The sequence below is a fragment of the Branchiostoma belcheri genome, unplaced genomic scaffold, assembly GCF_001625305.1.
Source record: "Branchiostoma belcheri isolate BF01 breed outbred unplaced genomic scaffold, Haploidv18h27 scaffold119, whole genome shotgun sequence".
In the NCBI taxonomy this organism is placed as follows: Eukaryota; Metazoa; Chordata; class Leptocardii; order Amphioxiformes; family Branchiostomatidae; genus Branchiostoma; species Branchiostoma belcheri.
The window spans coordinates 714996-725867 of NW_017802591.1; the positions used below are offsets into that span (position 1 = coordinate 714996).

At 39.6% G+C, this 10872-nt stretch overlaps 1 protein-coding gene across 1 annotated transcript in view; it reads left to right on the forward strand.

Moving 5' to 3' along the window:
- The first annotated feature begins 545 nt into the window (after window positions 1-545).
- LOC109462568 (sushi domain-containing protein 2-like) overlaps window positions 546-10872 on the forward strand; it is an 11346-nt gene continuing 1019 nt past the window's right edge. The window contains exons 1-17 of the mRNA XM_019759122.1: window positions 546-560; window positions 927-1211; window positions 2324-2461; window positions 2704-2866; window positions 3229-3344; window positions 4531-4663; window positions 5009-5285; window positions 5461-5727; window positions 5959-6066; window positions 6246-6364; window positions 6611-6754; window positions 7063-7218; window positions 7722-7973; window positions 8382-8500; window positions 8844-8970; window positions 9457-9633; window positions 10052-10259. Of these exons, the coding sequence (XP_019614681.1) occupies window positions 546-560; window positions 927-1211; window positions 2324-2461; window positions 2704-2866; window positions 3229-3344; window positions 4531-4663; window positions 5009-5285; window positions 5461-5727; window positions 5959-6066; window positions 6246-6364; window positions 6611-6754; window positions 7063-7218; window positions 7722-7973; window positions 8382-8500; window positions 8844-8970; window positions 9457-9633; window positions 10052-10259 (2804 nt within the window). The remainder of the gene's footprint in view (window positions 561-926; window positions 1212-2323; window positions 2462-2703; window positions 2867-3228; window positions 3345-4530; window positions 4664-5008; window positions 5286-5460; window positions 5728-5958; window positions 6067-6245; window positions 6365-6610; window positions 6755-7062; window positions 7219-7721; window positions 7974-8381; window positions 8501-8843; window positions 8971-9456; window positions 9634-10051; window positions 10260-10872) is intronic.

Genomic DNA, 10872 nt, shown 5'->3' on the forward strand with positions numbered 1-10872 from the left:
GTTCAGTCTTAAGGACACAATACAACTATGCTTATCACATTTCTCTTGAAATATATTCATTTTTCATTTCTTTTCCATGTACAGCCCGTGATATTCGAACCAGCACCAGTATTGGTGAGTGAAAACATGCAGAAACGATATGAATGTTTTGGAGTAAAGTTAATGATTTTTTTACCACAACAATATGATTTTTCATAAATTAAATGTAATGTCTATTTGTATCTCAGGAAATGAGCAACTTGCTCTATCCGTATGGAGAATCTACGGGGGATACATTCAACGAAAGAAATGATGATGAAGGGTCTGCCAGGATACCCATTTCAGTATCGCTGCCATTTTTTGATCACTTGCACGATTCTCTTATGGTAACTAAACGCATCTCATATGCATTTCTGTTTACTAATAAGACGTTTACTTCCGATATAGTAATATTTAACTGCTGTTTTTTTTGTCAGTAAGTATTTAAAGGAAACTTGGTGTACACTGCTTGTATTTGTAAAACGTTATCACTTTGCAGATACAATTAGGCATTAATTAGTACAGACATGATTCCAACACAAGCAATTGGAGAGCAATTAGACACTGTCGCCTTCATCAGGATAAGTAATGACCACATTCCTGACATCAAGTATCCGTGAAGTGTTGATCGAGTGAATAAGGCCACGTGTCCAACTTTCGCAGGTTACTTTCCAAAGTGATTGGTCATTAATGATCCTGATGAAGTGAAAACGACAGTGGTCATTGACAATTTAATACCCTTTTGTTGGAATAAAGTTTAGTATAGAACTTGATTGCTGCCAACATAAATGAACATTTGTATGTTCTAGTCTTATTGCGCATGGCAAGTGGAGAAATTGTTAGCTTGAAGTTTATACATCTATTTGTCTACATCATTAAATAACAACACAATCATTGTGCATTTATAGGTAAACACCAATGGGGTGATATCATTTCTAGTGCAAATATGGCAGTACACCTCTGAACCATTCCCGCTAGGAGACAGCAGGCGGTTGATAGCTCCCTACTGGGCTGATGTTGACACAAGAAAAGGTGGCTATGTGATGTACCGCGAGACTACTGAAAGCGATATTCTGCAGCGCGCCACTCTTGATATTACCGCTGCCTTCCCACACCTACCTTATTTCCGTGCTACATGGGTCTTCATCGCGACATGGCACAATGTAGCTTACTATGGAAGCAGAAGCAGCAAGGTATGACCAAGCAAATACTAAGTAGTAGATGCATTTGTTGCCTTCGCCATGTTTTAGGTAAACTTTGGCCATGGTGGCAAAGAAAACTTTAGTAAACTGAATGTATAACATTGCATAGTTCATTGCCTTCGACAGAAGAGAATGTTTTTGGTTCGGGCTTGGTGTGCGCCCGTACGTAGGTCAAACTCGAAATCTGTGAATGTATCTTAGTGATATTTGGTAGGTGGGTAGTGGTCTACAAAGAGATGTGTATTTTTTATTTGTGTGTGGACAACAAAACTCACAGAAACGCGGGTGGTCGTTACTAAAATCTAGTGGATGGGCCTCCTAGCGGATACCTACGTTTCTGCAGCTGAGCTTCAAAGCTTGAAGTCAAAATTTCTGGAAGTGTCAGATTAATGATTTTTGACTAGTAGAAAGCTCTAGTGGCCGGCAGTGGCTGGACATTTGTTTAAAAAGAGGGATAAATAGAAAACCGCGAGCAGATATTTTTAAGTAAATGGGGACCTGATTTGCATAATTAAGGGAAAATGCTATATTTGTACAGTGGTTACTGCCAGGAATTTCATACTTGCAGCATTTGAAAGATAAGTAAGGGTTGACATAACTTATTCACATCAAGACCTCATTTGCATAATTTATGCAAGGAGGAAATTGCATAATAGATTTCTTTGCTAACATAAAACTCTGTGACCCTCACTCTGACATTGGATGGAGAATAAATGCAACTGATAAAAACAACAAATTTGGCAAAGGCATGTGTTCGTGGGAATGTCATTGGATGTTATTTAGGATTAAATGAAATGAAATGACATAACTTGTTAATGGGAATTTTAGCTGTATGATCAACTAGAAACATATAGATGTCATGTTGTACATGTAAATATCATTTGGCGAAGTTATGTGATTGAAGAACTCTAGTTTTAAAAAAATTTATATTCTGGTATACGCTACTTATTAACAAATGGCTATTTTGTTATTTCCAATATCATAATTGAAAGGAGAGGATATTCTTGTATGCTAAAGATGAGATGTCTATACAAAGATTATATAGCTATACATGATTTCCATCATGAATTTTATTAAATAGCTTTAATGTTTTCCACTTGCAGAGAAATACCTTTCAGGCAGTTCTTGTTTCCAACGGAAGGCACAGCTTTGCCATCTTTAACTATGGTGACATAACATGGACGACTGGTACAGCTAGTGATGGGGACGCAGAGACAGGCTTAGGAGGAACACCAGCGAAGGTAAAGAGATTAAGAACATGCGTACAAAGCGTTATGATTTGATTGTGAAGGGTAAAGAGGTCTAATTCACTTTATCTTTTTCATTCCATCTTTATTTTCATCAAAGAAACAATAATACATAGCTAAGGAAAGGACGAAAACAGCATGGCGGCCTACTCAAGTTGTGCACAAGTTATACTCTTTGTATTCATTGTATGTATTGACGCTCATTGTCCCTGTATTGTTTTCTTTTTTACAACAAGGTTGGATTCAATGCGGGTGATGGTATCAGGTTCTTCTGCACCAATTCATCGCAAACCGATGATATAGTCAACGTTGAAACAACATCAAATGTCAACATGCCAGGCCGCTGGGTGTTCCGTATCGACAGCACTGTCATCCAAAATGGCGGATGCAATACTGATGGTTAGTACTTGAAATCTTATAGCTTTATAGCTAAAAAACAGGATGGATTTTAAACAGCTACTAAGGCAAAGACTTGACTATTAGCCTCTATTGTGTTAAGAAACAAACCCCATCCGTAAGCATTTAATGCTTTATAACCAGCAAATACAAATTGCACACCAAAATTTATCAGTAAGCCGAATTACTAAAATAAGATTTTTGGCTGGTACGGTTGACGTTTGAATTATGGCAAATATATTTCATCTTATTTTGAAATAGAATCTGCAAGTGAATATGCCGTGGTACAGTGTACGTTTATCTATACATTTTGTATTACTCTTGTTTGTCTTGAAAATAAAACTTCTTTTGTATCACTAACTCAGGACCAAACACCATATCCCCATTCTTTGGTACTATGCTGGGTGGAGCACGAGTGTCCATATCCGGGCCCTGCTTTCCAGGCGACAACATTTGGTGCAAGTTTGGGGATAACGATCCGGTTCGTATGCGTCTTATACGGTGCCGTAAAACGACATTCTTTCTGTGTGTGTGTGAGTGTGTGTGTGTGTGTGTGTGTGTTTGTGTGTGTGTTAATGTGTGTGTAGGTGTGTTTTGTGTGTCTGTGTTTGTGTGTTTGTGTATGTGTTTCTGTGTGTGTTTGTGTGTGTGTGTGTGCGTGTGCGTGTGTTTGTGTGTGTGTGTTTGTGTGTGTGTTAATGTGTGTGTAGGTGTGTTTTGTGTGTCTGTGTTTGTGTGTTTGTGTATGTGTTTCTGTGTGTGTTTGTGTGTGTGTGTGTGCGTGTGCGTGTGTTTGTGTGTGTGTATGTGTGTCTGTGCTTGTTTGTGTGTGTGTGTGTGTTTGTGTGTGTATATGTGTGTGTGTGTGTGTGTTTGTGTGTGTGTGTGTGTGTCTGTGTTTTGTGTGTCTGTGTTTGTTTGTTTGTGTGTGTGTGTGTATTTATGTGTGTGTATGTGTGTGTTTAAGTGTGTTTAATTGTGTTCGAGGTTACAGAGTAGGAGTGTTGCACCTACCCCAGGACTGGGAAATTGGTACATTTCGACCCTCGCACCGCGTCAAGACGGAAACAACATGTGTGTTTTGTGTGTATGTGTTTGTATGTGTGTGTATGTGAGTGGGTGTGTTTGTGTGTGTATAGGTGTGTTTTGTGTGTCTGCGCTTGTTTGTGTGTGTGTTTGTGTTTGTGTGTGTTTGTGTGTGTGTGTTTGTGTGTGTGTATGTGTTTGTGTGTCTGTGTTCTTTTTGTGTGTGTGCAAGTATGTAAACACATACACATGTGTTTACATACTTGCTGTTAGCATAACAAAGAAGGCCTTTATTGATTGTAATGACATTTGCTATATTGGTAGGACTTTTAAATGTCAAATATTGGCCTCCTAGTGGCTGTCCCTGGTACCGCAGCAGAACTTTTGACATGGGCATGTTGCGGTCTTGATTGGGTTTTTTTCGGGGGGGGGGGGCTTTTCATGTCATGGACACGTGGTGTGGGTTTGTTCCCCCTAGCAACTTGTTCTGGAACGACAGGGGAGTTTCCAGCAAAACGTTTAATAGCGGTTAAGTCACGAAAGAAACGAAGAAAAATCAAAAGAAATTACAAAGGCTCTAAACATTTCCATTTAGGTATGAGATCTCCAAATTCTTGTTTCTTTATTATTCCTATCATCAGGTCCCAGGGTGGTTGGACAGCAACACCACAGCAGTCTGCATTTCGCCATTTCTGTCTACAACTGGGAGAATCCCATTCCTACTCTCCATGGATGATGGGGAAACATACGAACATGAAGCCGTGTACACATCAGGTGGGTATAGGTAGTGCCTTTTTGCTAATTACCTCCATGAAAAATGCAGGTATTGTCTGTCTGTCTGTCTGTCTCTCTCTCTCTCTCTCTCTGTGTGTGTGTGTGTGTGTTTGTTTACGCGCATTTGTAGTCAGAACGCCTTTATGGATTGTGATGATATTTATATGTTGGTAGGTCGTAGGAAGGCAAAGGTCAAGGTCAAATATAGACCTCCTGCTATGGTGGCTGACCTTGGTGCTGCAGTAGATTTTTTTTATCTTTTGTCCTGAAGATGCTATGGTCTTGATTTATTTGCGTTTTTCATTGGCGAATACACAATTTTATTCTACTGTGACTAATTTTCAGTTGATCCAGAGCGACTTGTGGCAGACTTACAAGTCACAGAAAACATTGATGGGACTATGACTATCGAATGGCGTCCTGATAGTGTTGATGGCAATACATTAAATGTGCATTTAAATGGATTTGATGAAACAACTGGGACCTGGAACACCGTTGCCCAGCTGGCCAGTGGTATTGCCAACACGGGCAGTTACACAGTTGCCACTGCAGATGGGTGGATACCAGTTGCTGTTGTAAAAACTGGCGCTTTTTCTGTAGCTGCTGAATATGGACAGACTAGGTAAAATCTACAACATGCACTTCAGATGTAAAGAAATTTGTGGGTATTAACACGAGGTTGAGGTATCGTCTTTACAGCTAAATTTTTTGATGGATGTACCTGCACATTGCCTTTTATATCATGCATGTATTTCTATCTGATGAATTCTTTTATTCCTATACATCGTAACATTCAGGGTGCTGTATGGAACGATTGGGACTTTCCTGGCAGTAGGAACTACAGCAACAACTTTGTGCCAATCATGGTACAATGAAGATAGTCAGCTTCCCGACTTTCTTGAAGAACTGTCCAGGGATTTCCCGTGCCCGCGCACTTTAAACCAAGCTCTGGGGGATACGGGGTCTTTTCAAGCAGACCCAGCCTGTTTCTCCGAGTCATCAAGCTCAGCAAACTGCTACTACCACCCAGAAGCTCACCATTGTGTTCGGTCTATCGGCCAAACGTATGTTTCTCGTATTGTTTATCAAAAGTAATAGAATGGGCCAGATATCATGATACATATTTTATAATAAATATTAAACTAGGTATTTTTCGAAAGCCTAAGAAGGCTTAAAAATGAATATTCTAAAAAAATCACAGCATCTACGATTTAAGTTTAACACTCAATTAACCTTCAATTGAAATTGTAGACTCATGATTTAACCATAGACCTCAACCTCCTTATTGTTTTAAGGTCTCAGGGCGCTGGTCAGCAATGTTGCTACACAGCGGACGGTAGCTTGCTGCAGGATGGGCCCGGAAGAGGAACACCGGACAGGGTACACACGTCGTCCACTCTTCGGTGAGATCATGCAGAATTTCTTAACACATTCATTTCTCATACAATTTTTTTCATACATTTCGCAATAGTTTTGAGCTTAGCAAACATCTTTTTTATTGGCATTTCTTCACTAAGTTAATATATCAAACTGGTAGTTTTTCTTAATGAAACATTATTGTTTCTGTTTAAAACTCCACCAGTCACTTTGGGGCTGACGTCTACCCATGGATCGTTTGCTGCAAACTGTCAAGAAACTGCAACCTGTACTTTGAACTAAGACCAGCCAACGATGGAACTGGCTACGTATTTCCATGGCCAGGTATTCTTATTAGATTATAATTAGGAATTATTTATTGACCTCCATTAGGGCGTCATATTAATGTGAGCTTCGCACTTTATTTTTGTTTTCATTTATTTATAGATTATACCTTAAACTAAAAATCGCTTTTGTGATTTCATGAATCTGCCCCCCACCTCATCCATCCATTGACCTACATATATGTATTTCTTGACCTATCCATTCCACTATCTACTATAAATACTATGAACTTCAATGTCCTTGCAGCATGGACATTTGGTGATCCCCACTTCATCACTCTTGATGGCGTTTCGTACACCTTCAATGGAGCTGGAGAATTCCTGTTGCTCGATGTAAATAACGGACAATTCCGTGTACAAGGCCGGATGGAACAGCTAGTGGACGATGGTGGTAAGGATCTATAATTTTATTCAATCATGACCCACTTATATATATGATAAACCGGTTAACATGTGGTAAAGGTGGTTTTAGGTTGGTAGGTACGTAGCATGGCAAGGTTGTCTCGTGTTTAGGGTATAGGATTGTCATGATCAAAACGGTTTTATTTGTGTTTTGTCTCACTACAGCACCAATCATTTTTAAACTAATTTTATTGAACACTACCGTAACGAAAGGAGAGTTTTTGCTAGGCTTTTGAGGCATAGGAATATAGAAAGAGGCTTATATAATTTTATTATGAAACTGATTTTGCCTTAAAGGTTCCGCTGTGAGTGCCACGATCCTCACCGCCTTAGTAATGAAGGAGAATTCATCGGAAACTGTGCAGGTACAGCTGAGTGAAGTACGCACTATGGACGTCCTTGTTGATGGCCAGCTGAAGGACTTCCAGGAACTAACAGTACAAGAATTTAATGGTATTGTGCATTAATTAATGCGTTTGTATTACGTATTATACCAACATATCAACCAAATGCACAATGTCATGTAGCAGCCAGCGTATGTATAGGCATTGTTGGTATTGTTTATATACTAGATATCAGCAACATTCCGAGTAAATGGCGATGTGATGTTTGGCTTATAGGGATTAAAAACAAACATTTACTTGTTTGATACTTTCAACAAGGATACGCTTGGTTATACCATGGCGGATTAACTGTAATCTTTATATATGTCAACAACATAACTCGAGTAGCTGTGGTGGATCTTAACTATATTTAGTACGTGAGTATGGGTTGTGATGAAGGCCAAGCTTGAAAATGGTTTACGTAGCGTTTTTCAGTGATTTATACACATGAGGATGTTATTTGCATACTCAACGAGAAACATTTGTGATTCGTCAGTTGTAAAGGTTTATATGATATTGCGAAGTTATAAGCTCGGGGAACTCTAATTCCAGGATCATATTGTGCTTACTTAGGTTTTGTGGTGACTGTGGAGACTGCTACTGAAGCTTCAATCTCCTTTAACTCCGGCATCGGGGTGGCAGTTCGCGCAGTGGAGGACATGCTGTCCATAGCCGTAACTCTGCCACGCTTCGCGAGAGGCAACACAGTCGGGCTGTTAGGGAAGTGGAACGGAGACCCTGCGGATGACCTGACCACGCCAGATGGTGCTGTTGTTTCCGCCAATAGCAGCACGCAGGACATCCACTACCAGTTCGGATTACCTTGTAGGCTTGCGTTTTATTGTGCTTTCGTTTCCTCAAAATGCAAAGGGTCATCTTTTTCTCACGTGATCTAGAAAGATGTCCAGATCCATGTGGATTTTGTACTCACCTAGAAATACTAACAGTAACCTTTTATGTTTTACGTGGTGGTGTATGTGGCAATTTCTAAGGATATCTCTAACAGAACTAAATACATATTTGCATATCAGTATATATAGTGCAAAAAAGAACGTAGTGTGCTAGTACAGATATTTTGTATAATAGTTTTATATAATCGTATTTATTATATTAAGTTGATTTTACTTGGCTATTTTTTCAATGTTGCCTTTGATGTTTACCGTTCGGATTGCAAGATAACTATTTTTGTCTTGCTTGACAAATCATTGTTCATTTTTATTGTGTCTCATTCAGGGATGATTGCTGAAGAGGACTCCCTTTTTACCTATGGACCGGGAGTAAGCTACAGCAGTGTTACTGACGAAGGATTTACTCCCACATTTGAATTACCGTCAGTTGATCCAGAGTTTCAGGTACATATCAACCATCGTATGAAGTGTTATTCTATTTGTTAAAAAATGGTCGTTTCAAAGTTTCAATGCAAACTGCATATTTTTAGTTTGGAAACTTTTGGAAAAAAGACCACACCTATAAAGTTTCTTTGCATGCAATATGGTTATCATTATCACCAAAGTTAATATTGTTTTTCTCTCCATGTTTTTGAGGGGGGGGGGTAGTTTCCCGATGTGCTCTTCGTGATCATAAATTTATTTTCGTATGTGAGAAAACTACGATTTGTTGTTAGCAAACTAAAGAAAATCAACACAATGCTTTTACAAAGTTTTTTTGTTGTTGCTCGACCTATTGTTCCGGTAGGCTGCTGCTGAAGATGCTTGTGGTAGTGACAACCAGGCCTGTCTGTTTGATGTTCTGACAACAAGAAGGTTATCGGTAGCAAATGTGTCCATCCGAGCTATCGAAGAGTACACAGAACAAGTGGAAGGTGAGTCGAGAGAAGGAGAAAGAGAGAAACAGAAAATACAGAGAAGAAGAAGAAGAGAGAGAGAGCGTTCAGATGAAAACTGATGAGTCAGATGAACATGGACCAGCAATACAATCTAAAGTCAACAAGATTTTTTTACAGTGATATCAATTCATATATAGCTAAGTATAGTTTTTAAGCTAACAAGATACATGGTTAACACTGTCCTACTTTTCTGTGGAGAATCATGATAAGATCCATTATGAGACATTTTGCGCCCCACATTCAAACTATTCTTGACAAGAAAACCCTTTGTTGGCTCTAGGACTTAAGCTGGCGGTGTCCTTGCCAATGCAATAAAATGACATGATGAAGACACCCAATCCAAACTATCTATTCTCTCTCTCATTCCATGGAATTTTCTCTCTTATGGAGGAATCCCTCCCTTGCCGGCTACAGATATGCAATAATCAAGATAATGATGAATTGTGTGTTGACATATTTCAGAATTGTTAACCTGTGATGTACTGGACCCTCCTGATGTCGCTGGTACCCTGGTCATCTCTAACTACTCTGTCGGTTCGGTTGCTACCTTCCAATGTGAATACGGGGTACTCGCCACGCCCTGGGAACGGGTCTGCCAATCAGATGGAAGTTGGAGTGATGCCCCTCCTCCTGGCTGTGGTAAGAAATAAAGTCTTACGATCTATCATTGGTAAAGAACATTTATTCGGATGGAATTACTTGGTAGAGGGTTGGGTACAATGATGAAACAAAATTAGAAGTAACCATCTGTGTCACATCTTGCGTAACTATTAATCATATAGATTAGATAGGTTTTATATTTCAAATATTTTTTGTAATCCGAAGTCTTCTTAGAAATAATCTACAGCGATAACTTCTTAGAGGTAACAAAAGAAATTAAAAAGCAACTCTGTGACGTATAATATTATATAATGTAATGATAGCGGCTAAATTATTTACAATCCCATTTTATCAATATTTTGTCTTAAATCTAATTTTACCTGTTACAAAATACGTTTGTCTGAATACAGCATTTCTTGAAATATTGCAGATTTAAGTACGAACATTTTACTTTCAGTGTTTCCAGATGGAGGGTGTTCTGTGCTCCACCCAGACTTCCCTATTGATACCTTTGCCATCTACGACAACCGCTGTCACTGGTTCTCTAGGGACATCGACAAAACGGACTACGCGACTGCAGAACAGTTCTGTGAGTCTCGCGGGGGCAGACTGGTCACAATAAAGAACTCTGCCAAGCAGCAATGGATTGAAAACTACATTACCAGGTTTGCCTGCAACATTTCTTAGACGGTATTGATCCTATCGTGACATACATGTATGCATTGGAAAGTAAGTGTGCAATGCGTGACAAAAGACTTTTCATTACTTTAGTGATAAAGGAGATGAGTTTTAGATCTGGATACAGTAATTTTCTTTTACACAATTAATTCTCTCACATGATTGTGCTGACGTTTTGGTGTTTATCAGATATCTTTCTCAGATCTTCTGACTGGAGTTCTGCTTCGAATTCTCGCCGCTATATGCGGTTTTGCGGCTAGAACACAATACATATAAAATACAACACGGGGTATTCCGTATCGCCCGAGGTATCGGCCCGACCGCGGGTCGGATCGCCCGACGGCCGCAGGCCGCAGGCCGGAGGGCGATCCGACTCGCGGGAGGGCCGGGACCAGGGCGATGCGGAATACACCGTGTTGTATTTTATTTATATCATACCCACCCAAGAAAACGTGCCTTTCAATGCAAGATGAGCCAAAAGTTGGTGCCACTGAACCCTAAACTGTAACAACATCAATTCCAACGTCCGGATTCTGTATTCAAATTTTCGAAAGGGACACACGCGGTTTAGGGCGGAACGCGTTCGAATCGTTTTATGGA